The following is a 22,953-nucleotide window of genomic DNA, read 5'->3' on the forward strand; positions in this document are numbered from 1 at the left end:
AACACTTAGTGGGTCAGGCCGTTGCTGGAATACATCTATTCTCCACACTAGTAGAGCAGAATATTTAATATGGAAATCAGTAGTACATTCCCTGAGCAAAAGGGATCCGCCAAACAGGAATTCTCTTTAACATACTAATAGCAATAATCTGTCAGACTTGAGATATGGGAGGACCTGGATAATGATTTCAAGAAAGCTTTCAAAAGGGCTCCACGGAAGATATTAGTAGGTGACTTTGTGCAGATATCATCAAAAGAAGCATTCAGCTGGCTGTTAGCAAATTGCTGTGATACTCCCTGAGCTCCAAAACCTGTTTCTATGTAGATAAGACTGTAGAAATTGGATGTGATGAAAACAGAGATCCTGGTGTGGTTGCGGAGTATTCCCACTGGTTTCTTCAGACACTTGCATCCAGGGAAATACCAGTTTCATGAGCACAGAGACTAGAAGTGGTCCAAATCCAAGCCAGAACCAGTGGGGACCGTTTGTGGCAAGCGACAAACCAGGCTGGGGAACTGAAGTGGCTTGAAACTGATTTGTTTGAACTCTGAGACCCAGTACAATGTGTTCACTTGCAACCAGTTTCTTCCCAAAAGCCAGCGTGTGGGGGAAGTATGCTCTGTATTTTCTCCTTTGTGGGGAAAAGGAGATGTGTGTGGAAGAAAGGGGTGTATTGTCTCTCTAGGTCCCTTCTTTACAACCGCTAGACAAGAGACCGTGGAGGTAGCAGACAGCCTGGTCCTAGGACAGGGAGTAGGATTGTGATGGCTGGGGTAGGCAGCATATGGAGATTTGGGATTGTTGCAGGTAGAGCAAATGTGGGCATGCCTGAGGATGTTGGTGTTCTATAGAAATGTGCACACTGAAAATTTCAGCATTGCTCTACTCACACTTAACGTGTTCTGTCAATGTGAGAGTCCTGGTGCGTCAGTCTTCAGAAAGTGTTTGAATGCAGGGTAACGTGTTCCACTGACGGGACGAGTACGCTGAATGGAGAAGTTTTCATTTGAACTTGTATGAAATGCTTATTACCCAACGTGCAGGTTGCATTGTTTTCATACAGACAGCTGAGTTGTCGTAATGAAAAAATAAGTACTTACAGAAATCTTTTTTTCTTTGCAGGGCAAGTTCATTAGGATTAACTTTGATGTTACTGGTTATATTGTCGGGGCCAACATTGAGACATGTATCCTCCTTCATGCTACGTCAGTGTGAAATGCAAGTTTCAAATGTTTTTTAACCCTTGATTTAGTTGGAATGTAGTGAAAGGTTACCATATTTCTGTATTCCTTTGACAATGTCTCTCCTCCTTTGTTTCAAAACAAGTGCTCGAATGTCATGAAGCCGGCATGCTTCCTCAGGCTTAGAAATTGGATATACCAACGCTTAGCACTCTGAAGTCTGCTGGAATTTTAGGCTAGACTTACAAACAGGGAAAGGAATTCCTTGTCAAAGGAATTATTTCAAGCGTGCTTGTTCTATGTATGTTATCTTTCTGAGGGGACACCAGAAAAACCCCACTTTCCTACCTGGAACCACTGTACTGTGCCAAAGGTTGCCCCTCAGTGCTGCAAGAGCAGCTCTCTGCTGGGACGGAGATGGTGCTCAGCAATGAGTGACAGCGCTGGAGGTGCTGTCCTGCCGGTCACCTTCTGGTTTTGCAGGGCTTCTGGATACCGGGGAGGTTCGGCAACACAAGGCCTACTACCAATTAATGCTGAAGCCTAATTCAGTTGTAGTTTTAAGGTCCATTTTTATGTGTGATTGCATAAGAACAAGTAAAAACACTTATCCTGAAAGCCTTCTCTAAAGTTGTTTTCTAAGGATGTGTAAACTTTTCTAGTCTGTTTAGCTGCTTCTCTGTGGGGAATAGAAACAGGGTGGCCATAAAGTTATGAAATGAAGAGCCTTGGTAAACAATATCTTGTGAGTATTAATCATAAACATTGATGCAACTAAGCTTTCATTCTGTGCCTGTGAGTTACACTGCTTCATTTTAAGGATAGTGTGTGTGTTTGGTACTGTCATAAAATATAATTTCCCAATAAGGCTGGGAAAAACCTGCAGTTATTCAAAATATGCTTTAATGTTGAACAACTTTTTTTTCAATTTGGTGCTTAGTACAGGAACGAGGGCAGTTCTTGCTTTTATGAAAGTTTTGAATAGTTTTGCCCAGAGGTTTATGAAAACAGGAGGATTTATCTTTTAGGGAATTCTTTCTTCATCGCAGGAACTTGCCCTTGTGTCACTTCAAATAGTGGTCCCACATTTGTTTTACAATATGGAATATCAAGACATGAAAATTTAAGTAACACAGCAGCTTGTTGCAGCTTACTAGACACTATCAGCTGCACAAATTCGAGTTTGGAAACTTTTTAAAGGCAATGAAGAATAGTCTGTTAAAAAAAAAAACATACTTGAAAGAAATGCTGAATGTACTAGAAAGAGTACTTTAGTGTTCAGCAGCTGCTGGGTTTTTGGTACTTTGAGTAGGACTCAAGTCCTAATAGAAGAATGATTGAAAAAGAATGAGACCAGCTCCCCCTCCCACTTAGGTCTCAGTGATCCCTTACAGACATCAGCTGCGTGTGGCGGGGAAATGTAGACAGCATCCAAGAAACGAGTTTGCTGGAATTAAATGTGGGCTTCTATCTGTCTGAATTTGAAACCCCTCATTTCAAGTTACTGAAAGTTTGTATTGGATGTAGTCCCGTCATTAGTATTAAAGTTCCTTTTGGTCCTTACGTAATTATATAGCCTGCTTTGAGTTCCGTGTGCACTGGATGGCTTTTTTTACCAAAAATTCTAGAACATCCTTGACTAGCAGTAATCAGACTTGTTGGAGAAGTCTCGCGCTGTTCGTCAGGCTAAAGATGAGCGGACGTTTCATATCTTCTATCAGTTGCTAGCCGGAGCAGGAGAGCACCTCAAGTGTAAGTTAAGAATCTCACTGTTTAAATCTGTTGCATTTGTGTGCTGAGTTTGTTATTCTAGTGTTAACACAGTTGAGTTTGAACTGTTGTTTGGTCTCGAAACAGCGAGTTTTAAAAGAAGAAAGAAATGAAAAGCCAGGTGGCTTATTTTGAAGTAACTTCTGTGTTTTGTCAAGTATGCTGTCAAACAACTGTTGCATTTCAAGCAAACGGCTGCTACATGACAAAGTCCTGTTTGGGCAGCCTGGTGTCCTCGGTCTCTGGCCAGGAATCGCTGGATTGAAACGGCAGTGTGCTCCCAGCTGATTAATAACAAATCTGGTTGGCAGTGACAGCCGTACCCACACCGGGCAGTGCCTTCAAACCAGGGAGAATAGCAGCCATTTCGTCAATACATAATGAAACTTTCATGAGGCTTTCTTCACCCTTTGCAGTACTGTGCTGGTTATCTTCTACCCTTTTCTCCTGGCAACTGGGGATTCCTGCTAGGCTGTGATAAGTGAAACTATTTGAAGGTACAGACTTCAGAGAGTTGACCCACTTTTTGTCCTGTGTTAAATAAACTTGCGTTTAGCATCCTTGATCTGTTTATCATCAATACCCAGCTCCACTTCTGCTTGTGTCTGTTACCTTCCAATAGAGATGCTTGTTTTAGGGTACTTGAAACAGGGATTTATGATTATGCTAGACCTGAGTCAGGTAATGTTCTTTTTGCAGGCATAATGCATTAAAGAGCTAATGTAGGATGCTTCAGATAGGTGTTCTGGGAATCTGGCTTCAGCTTTTAGGGTATACTTATCTTTTTAGTTTTAAAAGAATGAATTACTAAGCTGGTATAATGGCTTGTAGCCATAGTTGAGGAACTGATTTTGTAAAGCATAGGCTGTGTGTTTAGTGAAAACAGTGTACAGGTGGGTGTGAACAGCAGTTCCTTAGCTTGTTGTTCTTTCTCTTCTCCTTTACCCCCAATACAGCTGACCTGCTGCTTGAAGGATTTAACAATTACAGATTTTTATCTAATGGCTACATCCCTATTCCTGGGCAACAAGACAAGGATAACTTTCAGGAGACTATGGAAGCAATGCATATCATGGGATTTTCACATGACGAGATCTTGTGTAAGTTAAGCCTCTTGGATTGTTAAAGTGTACTTTTTGTCCCGTGCACATGTGTGTACACACTTGCTAATTTAATGTCACCAAATTTAATGTCGTTTCGGTGTCTTGACAGCCTGCAACAAGTGTTTGCTTAATGTAAGCTTAGAGTTGAGTTAAAGACATTTGCCTAAAATGTGTGGTACAAACTTATTTCCTTTCTGAACTTGTGCTTCAAGTTTGAAAGGAAAATGATGTAAGTAACAGAAGAAAAATTTGCTAAGTTGAACTCTCTTCAATTAAACTGGTGCATATGTCTTTTGTTAACACAGCAATGCTGAAAGTGGTGTCTTCAGTGCTACAGTTTGGGAATATTTCCTTTAAGAAGGAGAGAAATACCGATCAAGCCTCTATGCCAGAGAATACTGGTAAGTTGGTCACGCTTGTATGGCTTCCTTTAACTTGAGCTGCAGTTTTCTTCCTATCGTTTGTTTAGTGCATATCTTTGGGTACAGAGCAGCCTTCTGAGCTTCCTTGTTAAAGTTTCTTGGCAAAAAGGCGCCATGATTGCGATGGTAGTAGCCAACAGGCAGTTATTAAAACTCTCATCTTACATTCTCATAATGCAGACAAATTCAGGTATCCATCAACGGAATTTATGCTGTTTGCATTGCTTCTAAACTTTAAGTATTTCAGTTGTAGTCCTGTTTATTGCTATCTACAAAGACTTAAGCACTAGGAAAAAGTGCATGCTTAAATCCGTTTGTTTTCTTTGGTTCCTGACAGCAGTTTTCTTGCCAACGATAAGAACCCTGGAGCCAAGCACAACTTCCATAGTGAAATGGCTGAATGTAAGAATGCTATATTTCAGAAAATCTGATTTCTGAAGTGGTATGGTAGTGTGACTAAAATTTATCAGTACCCTAAATGCAATGCAATCAGCGTTTTGAGGAGTTCTTTCTTCACTAAAATAGCTGATGAAGCAGTTCTCAGATTTTGAATTTAGTACTTCAGTTGTGGCCTTTTAAAGGCTGTCATGGAAAGTCAGCTTTGAGAACTGACCTCAGTGCATGGAGCAGTAGGAATCATTCATGAGACCTGCTGCACACGCACGAATCAAATTCTTGTCTTTCTTGTTTCATAATTGCCCTAAATTGCTGTGTGTGCGTACTGCTTGGAGTGTCCAAAACTTTTGTGATTTCCCAGGGCAGTGGCCTGCTGCCCAAAGTACTCCAGCAAGCAGGTATGGATTAAAGCTCGACAATCACTGACTGGACACTTGGCTGGCAGTTGGCATTTGGGGTTTTGCAGGGAGAAAGAAAGGTTGGGTGGGTGGTTGGGTTTTGGGGCTTTTAGTGTCAGCTGAGGCAGCTCAGAGGAGTATGTTTCCATTTAAAAGGTGGAATGTACGAAAGATATAAATGCCTCTTACTTTCTGACTATCTTCACTTTTGTTTTATTACTGTTGGTTTTGGGCATAGAATTCTAAAGTATATCTATATCCAATAGTGTGCTATTGAATAATTTTAATACCGAATATAGAATTTTGAATAAAAAAGTGAAGATGCTGAAAAGATAAAATTGCAGTTAAAGCATGTTGCTGTTCTCCTGCATTTTAAAACTATTTTACTAGGTTATCTGGTGATATTTTTTTACTGTACCGTTTTAAAGACACGGAGTGAAACTGATCTTCATCTGCTTGTCATCTGTATTGTCACACCTCACTGATGGGTTTCCCTAATATACTACAGAGAAATAAGTGTCATGACAGTGACAAGTTTAGAGGTGTCTGAAATAGGGCAGATTTGTCTCCCCATAGACAGGAAGGAATTTGTGTGGGTAGTAAAGGTGTGAATCCAAACAACGTGGATTAAAAAAAAAAAGGAATAGTTAAAGAACCATTTCAAGTATAAACATAAGAGATAGCAAACAGTTCATATAGCAGTCCTGGAGGAAGGGGAGAGAGAAGCTGTTTTTACAGAACCAATTCACACTTGCCAGGTTTAGAAGCCTTTCTTCCAAAAGGTTCATAAGCAATTTCATAAGGTTTGTACTTCAACTGTAACAGAAGCTTTTCCAGCATCTTTGCCTTATCCAGAAAGTATAAGTCGGATAGCCAGGGCTTGCTACAATCAGTGGACAATTAAGTGGACATTCCTCAGCTGTAAGTGAACAAGATGAGTTGTATGTTGGTTTTGGTGCAACATTGATCAAGATGAAGAAAAAAAAGAAACAATCCTACATGTCAGTGATAGAAAAGTTGCACAGAGCGCTTTTAAATGATTTAACTGAAGGAGGGAAACCAAGTGAGTGAAGTAGCATGGCCCGCTGTTGTCTCTGCTGTTGGTGCAGCCCGGGATATGGCTGCTGTTCTGGCCTGCAATTGCACACGCTGCCGGCTCATGCGGAGCTTCTCACCCACCAGCACCCCCAGGTCCTTCTCCTCAGGGCTGCTCTCAATCCATTCTGCACCCAGCCTGTGTTTGTGCTTGGGATTGCCCTGACCCAGACCCAGGGCCTTGCCCTTGGCCTTGCTGAACCTCACGAGGGCCGCACAGGCCCACCTCCCTGCCTGCCCAGGCCCCTCAGGACAGCAGCCCTTCCGTCCAGCACGTCGACCGCACCACACAGCTCAGTGGCATCGGCAGACTTGCTGCGGGTGCGCTCAGTTCCCCTGTCCACGTCCCTGACAAAGATGTTAAACAGTGCCGGTCCCAGTGCTGGCCCCTGAGGAACACCGCTTGTCGCTGATCTCCACCTGCACACTGAGCCACTGACCGCGACTCTGAGTGCAACCATCCGGCTAATTGCTTACCCACCGAGTGCTCCATCCGTCACCTCCATGCAGCTCCAATTTAGAGACAAGGATGTCATGGGGGACAGTGTCAAATGCCTTGCACAAGTCCAGGAAGGTGATGTCAGTTGCTTTTCCCTTATCCACCAATGCTGTAACCCTGTTGCAGCAGGCCACCAAATTTGTCAGGCACGGTCTGCCCTTAGTGAAGTCAAGTTGGCTGTCACCGGTATGGCTTCACTAAGGGCAGATTGTGCCTGACAAGTGCTCGTGTAGGTAGCTAAAGTGAAAGGAATACTCAATTTGTGATGCCATGTTAACTTCACTGATGCAGCTATGTTTTGATGTGTGAACCATTCTAATGAACATGTAGCAGACAGAACTGCAGACTTTAAAATCAAGTAGTAGCATTTTGAATACCGTACAAAAACATCCTCTGCTTTTATGTTGGTATTATCTTTTTTTAATGTAGGTTTATAAAAAAATATTTTTATTTCAACAGTAAAACAATGAGCTGCCAAACTAGAAAGCTAAGAGGTTGAAATACTTACTGAGTAGAGTGTGGAGAGCTTCCTGCTAAAGGGCAACACTTACCCAGACCTAAAAATATCTTTAGCGTCACTTTCATTTTTAGAAATTTGGAATCATAAGCACCTAGCCTATTGGAAAGGTTATTTGAAAAAAGGGGTTGATGCAGCGAGAATATCTGATGAGGGTGTGGGTAATGCATAATTTCAAACAGTGAACCAGGACACCAGGAGAATTCAAGCTGTCTAAAAGTGAGCTGCTGTATGCATTATTCTAAGCAATTTAAAACATGGGTTTATAATATTTTGTATAAACAATGTATTTTGCTGTAGTCTACAATACAAGCATTCATAGCATTATGCTGCCATACCTGCCTAAACTGAAGCACAGGTTTTTAAGCAACCTTTAACGTGATGGAGTTGATGTGTGACACCATGCTGTGCTTTTTTTTTTTTGGAGGTGAGAAAATGTTCCCATTAAAGTAATGAAATGAAGGCCTGTGTGTGGGCAATAGACTGCTGCATGACCTCCTTGTAACTTTGTGAAATGTAGCATTTTCCGCATTCCCTTAAGGAAGTTCAGTGGGTACTTCTGTAGACACTTGCGTCAACTTTTGGGATGAAGTCCCACAGACACAGGCTTTGCAGTAGGGTAGGTCTGTCCACAAGAGAAGCGCATCTTCCTGACAGCTATTTTGAATAGCTGTTAAATTTTTCAGTTGGTTCATGAATGCCTTTGTCAGTAGCCTGTTTCACCCATGTTGCTAGCTGCTGTGGAGGATTTAAGCACTTACATTTATTACTTCAATCTCCAGTTGCACAGAAACTCTGCCATCTACTGGGAATGAACGTGATGGAGTTCACCCGGGCCATACTGACACCACGCATCAAAGTCGGCAGAGATTACGTTCAGAAAGCCCAGACCAAAGAACAAGTAAGTTGTGGTGCTATGAAGATGAAACTGTACCTCATCCTGATTCCTTCTTAATAAGGAAAGGTGGCATTAAATGCATACTGGCACCAACTTTGTTTGCTGTCCTCATTAAACATCCTTTAAGTGGTAAAAGTCAGTGGTAGAGTAGAAGAAACTTCCTTTTCCTTGGCCTTCTGTTGGTTTTATCCTTTCATGTAGTTATACATACCAAATGCATAGAGCTTTTGTTTTTATGGTACTGTTTAGAAACGCATCAACATAACATCAAACTGCATACTATTTCAGCTGCTTGTTTTCTTTCCCCAGTGGTATTAACGCCATTGAACTTCTGTTGTTGCTCAGTTATTTTTGATAACATCCATGTCCGTGTTCTTTTGATGACTTTTCCAGAGTAAATAAACTTTCCTGTTTGGATTTACAGGCAGACTTTGCAGTGGAAGCTTTGGCAAAGGCCACCTATGAACGCCTCTTCCGCTGGCTTGTTCACCGCATTAACAAAGCTTTGGACAGGACCAAACGACAGGGAGCGTCTTTTATTGGAATTCTGGATATTGCTGGGTTTGAGATCTTTGAGGTACTTTAAAACACTGATCAGATTTTTCTTTTCCTCCCCATGTTGTTGTGCGTTCAGGATTAACTGTAGAGCTACTAAACACATGCATGTTCCAAGGCTGCAGAAGGGTTTTGGGGTTTGTAGCACATGAATGCTTTGACAACCCTGAATTATAGTGCCAAAAAATCAAACAGTAAACCATTCTCTGATATGTGATGTTTCTACAACAATTATGTTTCCCTATTACATGCTAGTTCAGTATAGGTACCAGGGAACATAAGAGACTTTGAATAACCCGTTTTCCAATTTTCTTTACAATGTACTTGAATGTTGCAGGGCTTTCAGGGGATTTCCTTACAAGGTCAAATTTTTGACTTCCAAATGTGTGGTAAATCCTGTCACTGAATTATTCTTGCTTACTAATGTTATTTTTGTAGTTGAACTCCTTTGAGCAACTCTGCATTAACTACACCAATGAGAAGCTTCAGCAGTTATTCAACCACACGATGTTTATCCTGGAGCAAGAGGAGTACCAACGAGAGGGTATAGAGTGGAATTTCATTGACTTTGGACTGGATCTGCAGCCTTGCATTGACTTGATCGAAAGACCTGTGAGTTTGTGCATTAATAATACTCTAAGGAGAAGAGGTTCATCTCAAGGGTTTGTCTTGCAAATTGTAGGACTGTACAGAGATTTCTTGCAAAGCTATCGTGGAAACAGTTAACTAGAATGCTGAATTCCAAGGCCTAAAATGCCACGTATTAATAAAAAGTATTTATCCTTAAGGGGTTTTGACCCGATGTTAGGGTGAAACACTCTGCTAAAGATATTAAGCAACTATTTTTATACCTTTTCCCTTGCACTAATGAAGTCTAGTCCTTTCACTTTCATATTAAACCATGGCAGTGCATTATAGGAGCTTTAGTGTGGTGACTTAGTAAGAAAGCTTTTCAAGACTTAAGGTAAAACTTATAATTTGAAATCAATGGAAAAAAATCTGAAACTCCATTTAGGATAAACTTTCTTGCAAATCTGCCTTTTGAATAGGACAGTAATATTTTAAAGGTGGTGTTATCGCTGCACTTTGATATTCTGGCTGCTCAATATACAGAAGCTGAATAAGACTTCAAAGCAGTAGGAACAGCTGGTTTCAGGAAGGGACTTGGAGGACTGAGGATCATGGTTCCTGCAAGGTTCTGTTTGCATGTCAGAAATATGCTGTCAAAGTTATTTTATGACTCCGTTTAATTAAAACTAGAGCATTGCAGTTACTGCTCTGTACGTTCATCTGTGTGTACTCTAGAGTACCCAGAGTCGGCAGTGCCAATGATGCTGTGCATCCTGAAGAGCAGAACAGACACACTCTGGCATTGGTGGTTTTTTGTTTGGTTGTTTTCTTCTGTTGCAGTAACAAAAGGGAAATCTTATTTCAGTTATCAAAATGTTGCATTTTGAGAGTGGAGCTTAAAGTTCTGTCTCCTTGGAAGGTAAAATCTCTGCCAAAAAGACTGGAGGCTTCAGATTGGGGGTGTTCTCAATATGCAGATGTTTTAAGTGAATATTCTAAAATGCATTGAAGTACTTTTTTTTAAAGGAAATGTCAGTATGGTCTTAATTGTTCAGCAAATGAAGTATGTGATGCTATGTAGTAGGCAAAATATAAACATCTTCAAATGTTTAATTTCTGAGTTCATTAGGAACTTAGGAAATACAAATCTTTATGGACTATTTTTCCATTCTGTTCCTGTGTATATCAGTCTGTCTTCCCTGAGGAAAATGATTGTCAAACAATTCTACAGCTGTACAATGCAAGTGTTGCTTGTTCCCTACTTCATTCTAAGAATAAACAAACCCTCTAATGGAGTAGTGTATAAAACTGCTGGCTGCTGAAGTTAAGCCTGCTGAATCCCTCTGGATGCTGCTACTGCATATCAACACAAGGCTTGGCAAGGGAAGGCTTGGTGGCTGCCACAGTAGTATCAAGTGGCTGGGAGGGATAATTGTCTTCAGTTTTGCCAACATTAAAGCATGACAGTAACTACTGTGGAAATCTGGGTGAGCTGCTGCATAGGTATGTGCTGTAGAAATGTTTGGAAGGGAACTCTGGAGGTCATCTATTCCAGTCTCGTCTGAAAGCAAGGCTTCAGGCAGTACTAGGTCAGCTCTATTGGAGTCCATATACATTGGAATGAATTTGTTTGAACCAGTCATAATGCCTTCATGGAACTGAATTCCCCCACAGTTTGCTTTAATTTATATCAAACTAGGATCAATTTTTTATTGTGGCATTCAATTACGTGTTTTGAATACAAAATATTATGAAATATATGCATATTAAATAGTAACACAAATAAAATCCATCTGAATTTCAGGCAAATCCTCCTGGTGTGTTAGCATTACTGGATGAAGAATGCTGGTTCCCTAAAGCTACTGACAAAACATTTGTGGAAAAATTGGTCCAAGAGCAAGGAACCCACTCCAAATTCCAAAAGCCAAGACAGCTCAAGGACAAAGCAGACTTCTGCATTATTCATTATGCAGGGAAGGTAAGAGTTAAATATTAGATACTTGGTTAGAAACGTTGGTTTAAGGAAAGTGTTATGAAGTACATAGCTACCAAATTTAGAAGTACTTGTGCAAGAAGGTGGCCTGGTTTTATTTTCTTGGACATACGGGAGTGCCCTGGTGGAACTCTTGTTACCAAATAGCAGACAGAAATGAAAAATATTAATATTATATATTTCAATTCACTGAAATTTTGTTGTCAGGCCTTAGAGGTGAGTTTCTTCAGGGCTTACTAGAGTAGTCTATTCTGAGTATCTGTTCCCAAGTTGATAATGCATAAGCAGGGCTATGTCAGTACCATCGTGTTCAACTTTATTCCCTCAGTTCAACACAAGATTGTTCCCTTCTATAGCTAAGCTGATACCCTTTCACCTTTACTGTTAATTCAACCTTTATTTTTCTGCTGAGGGGCAGAGCTTGGATGCAAGGTAAACTGGTCCATGAAGCAGCCATGTAATCCTTGTCAGCATTTTGTAGACATTTCATGATCACCAAGTCTATTCTGTAGGGTCACACTATGTAACCAGTTTCATAAATAGCCAAACTTAATCCTAGTACCATTTCTTGCCCTGATTTAGAAGAAACTGACTGTGAATTGTACTATCTTTTAATTTAAAATATTAATGATATCTATTCATTAATGTTTGGTGGCACCAACTAGATAATCGTAGCAAAAAGTAAAATAAATGTGTTGCATCAATATTTAAAATAATAACTTAGAAATAGTCAATCACTGTTGCTACAGTTAATAGTAAATTGGCTGTGAAACAAAAGATTGCCTTTAGATAATCAAAATGAAGTAAAATATCTTTGTACCCAAGTACAAAGAAGTAGTTGTTTGGCAGCAGCCAGCCATTCTTCAGAACATTGCAGGCACTTCTGTGATACTGGCCCTGCATTCATTGTGTTACCGTCTTCTGACAGAAGGTGCTTTTCAGTTACCAATCTGAGTGTGTATTTCCTTCAAAAGTGAAATCCTTGTAAAATATCTTCCTGTAAGAAAGACTAAGATGCTCTCAGCTGGTTTTAGATGGTGGGAGTATTTGTATTTGGCTTGCCTTCCAAAGTCCTTATTTAGAAGTAGCTACCTTTTGGTCTGGTTGAAGCAAAACCATGCTACCCAGAGGTTCTGTTAGATTTTTATTTTTTAGAGCTCTCTTTTGCATTGTGATGAAGTCCATGTTGGTAGCATGGAGTTTGCAACTGCTGAGCTATAGTTTCATGGCAAAACCACAGAACTGGTTCTTTCAAAGATAAGATCTTTCCTTGTTTTGTTTATAGAACAAAATGTTTAGGTAGATCTGCTATAGTGAAACTAAAAATTTATTTTTTCAGCATGTTCTTAGTTTAACCTAGGCATTTATGTACAATAATTAAGGTCTTTGTTGGAGTTCTTTCTACATCTTCACAGCAAACAGCAAAGCCTTATTTTTGTTAATGCTGCTAAGCTGAGAAATGTATGCTAGCTACTAGTAAACAAAAAGTCAGATTAAGTTTAAATTGAATTCATTATTATTTACTTTTACTCTTTCAAGAGAACAATACATTTTAGTGGTACTTTGAAGTGCTCTGAGGAGAGACAACTAACTTCTGGCAAGCGAATATTAAAAAGAATGGGAGAAAAGTTATCAGTATACTGTTTTGAAAGCTTATTTTTAAAGCTAGAAAATCTAAAATTAAGAAAATCTAAAATTAAGGCTGGTAGTATATTGTGACCGTTTGCAATTTGTCTGCTCTACAGGTAGACTACAAGGCAGATGAGTGGTTGATGAAGAACATGGACCCCCTGAATGACAACGTGGCTACACTCTTGCACCAGTCTTCTGACAAATTTGTTGCAGAACTTTGGAAAGATGGTAAGAGGTCATGCTCTGAGTACAGAAGTTGTTAGAGATTTCTCCTTGCTGGATTAGTTCTCTTTTTTTGTGCCTGTTTTGTCCTCACTTCCACTTCTTCATTGTAAATATCTACAGTGTTTTCTCTATGGTTTAGTACCAAAAGTACAAGAGGGAAGCTGCGTTGCTCTTACGGTCCTTTGCACATATACCATTTCTGAGTAGCTGCTTCTCACATTCATTATTTGAACTGATAACTCACCTACTACTTGTTAACCTGTGTCAAATTTTATCTGTAGAATTATGTCTAAAACTCCTGACTTGCTGCATTGAAGTCCTGAATATAAACAGCTGCATCTTACATGAGCAGCACAGTGCAGGGGTGGGTGATACCCTGGAAAACTTATTTCCTGAAATAAAACTCATTAACAGCCAAACCAGTGCTTAGATATTCCATATTAAAATCAAATGCAATATTTTTCCTACTAAACTGCACGTTGCTGTTTAACTGGTTTAACCTGCACGTCAACTTAAAGTATTTCTCGCCATTTTTTCCCAAAATGCTCCAAGAAGCAGAAATAGCCAAATAACTACTAAGCAGGGACTCTTATAGTTTTTAACATCACAGTATATTAATAACAGTATATTTACATGTCATAGTGCATAAAGCCTGTACTTTCTTACTCCAGGAAAAATTCCAGCTTGTGATATAGGTGTTGCTGTAGGTTAATTCAGAGTTTCCATCTTCTCAGGAGTACTTACTTGGCTCAGCTGCAGAGAGGTGTTATAATGAATATATTAAGAACTTTTTGGTTGGGGATCTGCTCCTTCCCTTTTGAGTACATGTGTAGAAATGAAAGTGGTTTGGTCCAAACATTCAAAACCTGCTTCCACAGATAATTGAAATGTGCATGGAATATGTTACGGCCTAATAGCCTTTGTAGCACAGTTAAGTCTGCTTGCAATTGATAAACCTGTTCTGTATACTAACTGAAGTGTCTTGTGTGTCTGCTCTTCTGTCTTTCTGTTTTTGCTGTTTCTCTGCCTTAGAGATTCAGAATATTCAGAGAGCCTGTTTCTATGACAATATTACTGGTCTTCATGATCCACCAGGTGAATGGATATAAAAACCATAGGCCTACTAAAGGCAGGGCTGTTGTATCTACAGGAAAACCATTTTTGCTCGTAGGCTTGCATGAACTTTTTCATTTCATGCTAAATTTAGGTATACCTCCACAAGGCAAATGTTCTGAGTGCATACCTATTCAGTTGCTGCTGCATACATATAGCATCTATATTATGCATTGCATTTAAGCATTGCAGATGAAAAGGTTTGTTGCTTCCTAGTTCCAGAATTGCTTCTTAAATGATAATTCTGGTAGCTCCAAGTATTTGAGACAATGCATAAGCTTTATAACACTATCAAGCTTCTTTCTGCAGTCCAACATTGACAAAACTCTGGATGGTTTAGAATGTAGGTATGGCTTTTGAGAAGGGGAGGTAAAGAATCTATGAAAACTATCAGAAATGCTGCAGTTTTATTAGTGGAGTAAATAAAATAAATTTCTCCTTGACTTACTGGAGTTGTTCTATTTTAAAAACATGTTTAATATTTCCCCTCATAGAAATTGCATCATTTTTAAGGTATTAAAATTAAACCACTTACTTAGATATTTTGAAGAAGCTTTAGATATTTTTATCCAACTTCTTCATCCTTCCCTTCTTCCTCTCCAAGTTTTGAAATGTGTGCGTGAAGCTTGTGCCTTCAAACTTTGCAATTTTTACTTGAAGCCTGCTATTCTTGATATACTACATACTTTAGGCTACAAGTGGTGTTTACTTAAAAAAATAAAAAAATAAAAAAAATTACCGGAGAGTGAGTTGAGAAGTTCTAGCCAATAGGTAATTTCATTCATGCTGTTCAGTGACTGCTCTTAACCTACAGGGAAGACATATTAACTTTAATATTGATTATTTCAATATAAATCACCTTAATATAGTTGGAGGACAGAGGGGAGCAAAAGAAAAGACACACAAATTAATTTTGATTTATTCACAACATTTTAAAACTGTACCTGGTCTTAGATATGCCAGATAAAACTGAATGGTGTCCAGTTGTTAGTGGTGTCTGTTGGGTGCGTGTTAAGTTGTTACATTCATCTTCTGTAAGATTGATTCCCAGTAATTTCTATCCCCCTTCTTCTGTAGAACTCAATTCTGCTCCAAAATAAGTATTTGGGATATGCTCTTATGAACAACTTGCTACCAACTTATTCTTCTAACTCTAATAAGCCGCATAGATTCTTGCATTTAAAACTATGTGTGGAGGATCTGGGCTCTGCTCTGTGCTACATGAGACTTGCAAGTGGTTATCCAAACTTGTTGCCCTGTATTTTTCTGCTTTTAATCTTCCTGTTTTGTATAGATTTTTGAAAGCCATATGCATACGAGTATGAAATAAAATACTGTCACTTTCTGATTCTTTATATACGAAACTAATTCTGGTAGTGTTTCCCTTTGCTTTGGTGTAACTGAATGTGAAGATAACATTACAAAAACTTAAATTACGTAATAATAAAAATTAAATTACATAATCTCTTGATTTCATGGAGAACCAATGCATGTTGTATGTTTATTCAGTACAAAGTACCAGCTATTATTAAGACGTAAGCCATCTTTTTCCATGTTTAAGCAAGCTGTTCAAATAACTGTTGACATGCACATAGAATCACAGTCTTGTTCATGTTTTTGGCCTAAGGGTCTTAATGATGACAGTCAGATTTGTAATGTGGGCTGCTAAAGAAGCAGCCAGGGAGATCCTTACCCAAAATGTTTCAAAATCAAAGAAAACCTTTCTCTATTCTGATGCTTTATGGCAGCTTTGAAGTGCATGGGTGTGCAGTTTTCCTGTTTTGAAACCCCTCTTTTGGTGAGGGAGGTCTCCGCAGTTGTATATAAAACTTGAAAGAATTATTCAAAATCTCTGAATAGCAAAAGTCTGGCAAATACTTTTTCCCCTCTTGTCACTGAAATAATACTATTTCCAACTCTTCTGTAGATCATTGCCTTCAAACAAATTTGAGCATTCAGTAAAACTCATACTTAACCTATATGATTGTCATAAGTGACTCTTCATTTTAAACAAATATGAACAGATAACTAATTCCAGATGTTCAACTCAGAAATATTTTGTATGGTAAGAATTCGAAGAATTGCCAGTTTCTAGGCAACTGTCTTTCTTAAAAGTTCACTTAAAGAAAATGGCTTTACTGGTCATGTGGAACTGCAAGTAAAGAGCTGGATATTTTAGTAGGTTCCTACTAAAGCTACACTACTCTGCTGTATAAGTTCGTGGCTTCTGGTTCCACTGCTTCTGCACAGCGTCCCTAATACCTGCTGACTGCCTTGCCTACTGATGGCATCTTCTGTCATTTGTTCCACAAAGCTTTTGCTGCTGCACTATTGCTCTTCTTTCTGTGCATCTTTATACCAGACAAATATTAAGGTTCACTTAATTATTTTCTCTTGTCCTTCCCAGTGGATCGTATTGTCGGTCTGGATCAGGTCACTGGAATAACAGAGACTGCTTTTGGCTCTGCATACAAGACCAAGAAGGGCATGTTTCGTACTGTTGGGCAACTGTACAAAGAGTCTCTCACCAAGCTGATGGCAACGCTCCGAAACACTAATCCCAATTTTGTTCGCTGCATCATTCCAAATCATGAAAAGAGGGTATGTGCTACAGACTACTCCTTGAATTCTTTCTCCTTCTTAATAAGAGTATTTATGTGCACTTTAAATTATGCATGCTGTCTGGGTATTCCCTTTGAAATGAGAAGGCAGGTGTTGCAAAGCTTTCACGCTGACCAATATGCTTTGTGCTACCTGATCTAGTAGTTGCTTTGGGTAACTTGATCTAGTGGAAGGTGTCCCTGCCCATGGCAGCAGGGTTGGAACTAGATGGTCCTTAATGTCCTTTCCAGCCCAAACCATTCTATGAATATCTTCTCAGTATTCCCAAATGCACCCCCGATTTAGACAGTTGATTTTATAGAGAGTATCTTGAAAAATTAAACTGCAGTTTTTCATGATTGCAAAGTTTAAAAATCGTGTTTTTGTTTGTCCAGGCTGGAAAATTGGATCCACACCTAGTTCTAGATCAGCTTCGTTGCAATGGTGTTTTGGAAGGAATAAGGATTTGTCGACAAGGATTTCCAAACAGGATAGTCTTCCAGGAATTTAGACAGAGGTAACAATGTGCATAGTCTCTTGAGGTTTTTATTTTTGAGATGAAGTTTCTTGTTCAATTATTGGAAGGAGAAAAAAAAACACACAAGTAGAACAAAATCCATATCAGTGTGTGATGTCTTGAAGTGGTTTGAACTCAAAGCAGTTAAATGCTTAGTTTATCCTAAAGAGAATAAGGAAGGGAAAGCAACCTAAAATGGGCTTCTGGAAAAACTTTCTGGAGGAACTTCTTAGTCATGCACTTGGTGATAATACCTGTATGGGTTTATAAAAATATCGATTACTGGTAAATATAAAGACTCTTTTTTGACTTCAAGGTACGAGATCCTTACTCCCAATGCAATTCCAAAAGGTTTTATGGATGGTAAGCAAGCCTGTGAGCGGATGGTAAGTATTTATGCCTAAATATTGTTAAAACACTGAAAAGTTGAAACAAAAAATGTCCTTTTCTTGACAAAAAAGCCATATACTTGTCTATCCATGTAGATCAGAGCCTTAGAGCTGGACCCCAACTTATACAGAATTGGACAGAGCAAGATATTTTTCCGAGCTGGTGTCTTGGCACACTTAGAAGAAGAACGAGATCTGAAGATCACAGACATTATCATCTTCTTCCAGGCAGTCTGCAGAGGATACCTGGCTAGAAAGTATGTGTGCTTTTATGACTGGATCCGCTTGTGATCACAAGTCTCTTTGATAGGTAGCTTGGCTTCAAAACTTCTATCTAAAGAGAGATTTTTCTTAAGAAAGTATGTTGCCTGAAATATTGTAGTTGTGTCCAAGGCAAAGAGGTAAGTCTTCACCTACTAATTCTAATCAGACACATGGAGCTGTTTACTTAAATATGGCTAATGATCGCAAAAAATCTCTCCTGCTCAATCATAAGTTCTCAGAAGTACTCTGGAAAACTGTTTTTATGAAACTAAGGAGGAGTTCACTGTCTAATCCATCCTGATTTTTATCTCTTTGAGGAAAAAGTCTGTTAACAAATAGCATTTGGAAAATGGAATCCAGCCCTTGCCTATCCCCTTTACTTAAGGAGTTAAGTGATTGACTTAGGTCAATATAGTCATTAAAACTTTAAAAAAAAAAAAAAAAAAAAAAAAGGTCTGCAAGTGCTCTAGGGTTGGGTAACCTTTGTAAAAAAAACAAAAAAAAAACACAGATGGGTGCATATGACGTTTTTAACATGAAATGCTTTGCTCTTTCTGTCTTCAGGGCCTTTGCAAAGAAACAGCAGCAACTGAGTGCACTGAAAATCCTGCAGAGGAATTGTGCTGCATATTTAAAGCTTAGGCACTGGCAGTGGTGGAGAGTCTTCACAAAGGTTTGTTATATTCTGTTACTTTCCTTGACTTTTGTAAATAGGTGAATGTGGTTTCTCACTTGTTCATTTCAAAACTTGCAGGTGAAGCCTCTTCTTCAGGTGACTCGTCAAGAAGAAGAACTTCAAGCCAAGGATGAAGAACTAATGAAGGTGAAAGAAAAACAGACAAAAGTAGAAGCAGAACTTGAGGAAATGGAAAGGAAACATCAACAGGTTTGTGCTGCAGATCAGCTTTTAATATGTGAAATGTGTTGCACTACCTCCTGTGTTGAGGGAGGCATGTAGGAGAGACCTCTGATCAAAATACTGCTTTTATCAGATGAGTTAACTGCCTTCACACTTGGCTGAAAACAGGAAAATAAAAGTTGAGCATTCCTTCAGGAATGTGGAAATACTGTATTAAAGGAAAAAAAAAAAATAATAGTTCTGTTAGTGTTCCCTGGCTTTGAAAGAACCTCACTAGCAGCAGCATTTTTCTCTTCAATTATGCTTTCAGGGTGGGATATTTCCATGCTGTGTCATGGGGACATAGGAAAAAATTTTTGACAGTTATTGGGCAAAACATAAATGAATTTATAGTAAATAAGACTGGTACCAATTTGAAGACAGCTGAAAATGTGTCAATAGAGACAGATACGTATTTGTCACTGTGGTAGCTGAGACATGATAGAACCTTGATGGATATCTAGAATGGGAAAATTTTAATTCCTATTCTTGAGTTTACATAGCAAGAGGTAATGTTTCAGTTCTATTCCGGTGACTGCAAGAGCCAGCCTCCCTCCAGCTACCTGGAGGTAGCTGCTCTGCTACTGTGCAAGGATGAGGGGTGGTTCCAGCAAACAGGCACTTCCCTCACCTTTTTGTTGCTTGTAGAACAGTGCAACTGGGGCAGGTGCACTGGTGGGGTCTGCTCCTTAAAATGGGAGGGGCAGTTGAGTGATTGTTGCTGTAGCCCTATTCCTGGAGTTGGGGTCTTCTGGACTGCTGATAAAGCCCTGTGCTAAGTTTTCACTTTTGGATGTGAACCAGGTAGTCTAGAATTGGAGCAGAACTTAGTCTTTTGATAACTTTGTAGTTGTCATATGTGTGTAGTCTCACAAGAGACTTCAAAGCATCAAGTTTTTACTGCTTTATAACTTTGTACTACTTGTCTAATATTTGCAGCTTCTAGAAGAGAAAAATATTCTTGCAGAGCAGCTGCAGGCTGAGACGGAGCTCTTTGCAGAAGCTGAGGAGATGAGGGCTCGCTTGGCTGCCAAAAAACAAGAGCTGGAAGAAATTCTCCATGACTTGGAGTCCAGGGTTGAGGAGGAGGAAGAAAGAAATCAAATATTGCAGAATGAGAAAAAGAAAATGCAGGGCCATATTCAGGTATGCCTCTTGGTATCCGGAAATGGGAAAGCATGCAAACAAAACAGTTATAAGGGTAGGAAAGCTTACCACCTCCACAGCAAGGAGGAAGTCAGTTCCTTAGCACCACATATGGAATAAAATTAATTTGAATTTTTTCTTTTATCTTACTGTGTTCAGTGTGTTTAGATTTCTGTGGGCTCCAAAGGTGTGAGGATAAGGAAAGAAAAAGCAGAAAAGTCAAAATGCACTGTTCTATCTATTGCATATGCAGATAGAGGACTAAAGGCAGCAAGCACTTCTGAGTGGGCAGGAACCAGGAATAGCTGCATGGGTCTTACCTGCTTTTTTCTAGAGACTGATGGGATAATATCAGTTACAATACCGGTTGTGGATGCCCCATCCCTGGAGGTGTTCAAGACCACATTGGATGAGGCCCTGGGCATCCAAGGGTGGCATCCCTGCCCATGGCAGAGGGGGGGAACTAGGTGATCTTTAAGGTCCCTTCTAACCCAAGCTGTTCTGTGATTCTATAAGAAAATGTTTTTTGATTAAATCCAGTGATTATCATGAAGAATATTCCTCCTTTGAATTTTTATGAAACAACTTCATCTCCTTTGAGTGAGTTGTTTTTTGTGAAGACTTCAGGTGCTTCCCTTTGAACACCTGGAGACCTTAAAATCCTTATGGGTTGTGGGGATCCATAACTTAACTATCTTTCAAAATACTCAAAGTACTTGAAGGGGAGATAAATCCCACATCCCACAGCTTGTGATGACTTTTAATAAGTATTGATGAATGAAGAGAAGCACAATAAATTATTACTTTTCTGCTAGTATTTAAGTATTTGTGCCAATCTCTGAACAATTTCAGCTGTAATGTTGAGCTCTAGACTACAGGAATTCAGTCTCCTGATTTCAGTGTGAGTCTCTTCCCAGACGATTACACTGTTATACCCAAGGCCCTATTCAGATGCAGTGTGCTAGAAAGTATATGACATAAAACCCAATCTAACTTGTTTGTCATTAGGTAGTGCTGGGTCTATTTTCCCTCTGTGATGGATTTTTATTTTATGTGCAAAATCAGGAAGGTGAAAGATTGTAGTGGAGTGAGTAGATGTTTCCTAGAGAGCATGCTTCAGCCAAATCTAAAATACAGAGTACAAAAAAAAAATTCCATGTGTGTCACATGGCCCTTAATTTCATTACCAGTTTGTTAGATTCATTTACAATATCAATAAAATAAAAGTATTTTTTTTAGTTTTATTTAGGGCAACTGGCTCTTTAAAATAATACTTTTCCACCCAGCAAAAGAAATAAAATGTTGACACGTAGGTAACCTGGAAAATGCACACATGCACTTGCCTTTCTTCCCAGGACCTAGAGGAACAGCTTGATGAGGAGGAGGGAGCTAGACAGAAGTTGCAGCTTGAAAAAGTGACAGCTGAAGCTAAAATCAAGAAGATGGAAGAAGAGATCCTACTGTTGGAGGACCAAAATTCCAAATTTTTGAAGGTGAGACCAGTATGCATGGGTAGAGATTCTGCTCATAAGTGTTAGTAATGCAAGTGATGGTTCTCAAAACGTTTGAAGCTGCTGCTGTCTTACCATTAGAGTTCGTACCTTGAAGACTTGGTGGGGTTTGAACAGGTCGAAGCTGAGAGACTTGGAGTTTTTCAGAAATGACCTTTAAAAGGGTGGCGTTTGCCATGTGTTCTTAATGGTTTCATGAGTCTTCTAATCTAAGAGCTTTAAACATTGTTTGTCATAGCTACGGTTGTTCTTTGTTAGCCATACAGATGCTACCATTGTTTTCTCTGATCTATACAGATGCTCTTGGATGACAAGTGAAAGTGACCTGGTTTTGCAAAAGCGTGCAGTAAATGCTGTACAAAAACAAGACCTTCCATGCCTTAAATTCCAAATCTCTCATTCTTGGGAAAACAAATGTTCATGTTTCTATACTATTCAAATTGATCCCTAAGATTGATGGGTCAGTCACATGAAATAAAACGTATTAATACACTGTATGTGAGACCTCTATATGGATTTCATACATTCAGTTATTTGTGCTGTTTAGAGACTCTTTGAGTCATCTTTTAGAAGTTATTCTCTACACACACCCCTGCCCTTTCTCCTAACTAGGAAAAGAAGCTGATGGAGGATCGAATTGCTGAATGTACTTCTCAGCTGGCTGAAGAAGAAGAAAAGGCCAAAAACTTGGCCAAACTCAAGAACAAACAAGAGATGATGATCACCGATCTAGAAGGTTTGTTCTTACTACATTTGCCTATTAACAACTGGGAGGTGACACCAGAGAGGAATGGATCGCCTGTCACAGCATTTGCAGTATCTGTCCCATTCTGCTAAACATACCCTTACATGTGGATACCTTAATAGCTGTTATTTGTTATCTATCTTGTCAGAAACTGTGCTTTTTCAAGGCTTGTTGCATCTGGCTGCTCCATCTTACTCTTCTTTAACTTGTTTTTCAGTTTTGAGATTGTTTCAGTTAGATGCATTCTGAAATTCATGATGTTGCAGGAATTTTTTTTAGTAACAAAGTAAAACATCTGCCTTTTGACATTGCTACACTTTTCTAAATAGCATATTAGGCAAACATATTTCTGAAATAGTGTTACTAGCCAAAGCATACTAGAAGCCTAAGCAAATCTGAATTGTTTTGTTAATGTTTTGTTTATCAAAAATAGTTCAATTTCTCTGTCTGTTTGTTCTGGATTGTTTAGCTATGTTGTCACAGGCTAAACCTGCCCTATATGTAACCCTTCTTGA

The 22,953-nt window shown here is 39.2% G+C and overlaps 1 protein-coding gene across 1 annotated transcript in view; it reads left to right on the forward strand.

Moving 5' to 3' along the window:
• MYH10 (myosin heavy chain 10) overlaps positions 1–22,953 on the forward strand; it is a 103,064-nt gene that overhangs the window by 60,901 nt on the left and 19,210 nt on the right. The window contains exons 7-24 of the mRNA XM_080560528.1: positions 1,123–1,186; positions 2,835–2,933; positions 3,908–4,051; positions 4,360–4,455; positions 8,164–8,282; positions 8,704–8,856; positions 9,273–9,446; positions 11,209–11,382; positions 13,143–13,257; positions 16,775–16,968; positions 17,364–17,485; positions 17,802–17,871; positions 17,971–18,131; positions 18,703–18,811; positions 18,893–19,024; positions 19,976–20,182; positions 21,538–21,675; positions 22,306–22,429. Coding sequence (XP_080416654.1) covers positions 1,123–1,186; positions 2,835–2,933; positions 3,908–4,051; positions 4,360–4,455; positions 8,164–8,282; positions 8,704–8,856; positions 9,273–9,446; positions 11,209–11,382; positions 13,143–13,257; positions 16,775–16,968; positions 17,364–17,485; positions 17,802–17,871; positions 17,971–18,131; positions 18,703–18,811; positions 18,893–19,024; positions 19,976–20,182; positions 21,538–21,675; positions 22,306–22,429 — 2,395 coding nt within the window. The remainder of the gene's footprint in view (positions 1–1,122; positions 1,187–2,834; positions 2,934–3,907; positions 4,052–4,359; positions 4,456–8,163; positions 8,283–8,703; positions 8,857–9,272; positions 9,447–11,208; positions 11,383–13,142; positions 13,258–16,774; positions 16,969–17,363; positions 17,486–17,801; positions 17,872–17,970; positions 18,132–18,702; positions 18,812–18,892; positions 19,025–19,975; positions 20,183–21,537; positions 21,676–22,305; positions 22,430–22,953) is intronic.

Source organism: Anser brachyrhynchus (genome assembly GCF_964034855.1).
Source record: "Anser brachyrhynchus genome assembly, chromosome: 18".
Lineage (NCBI taxonomy): Eukaryota > Metazoa > Chordata > Aves > Anseriformes > Anatidae > Anser > Anser brachyrhynchus.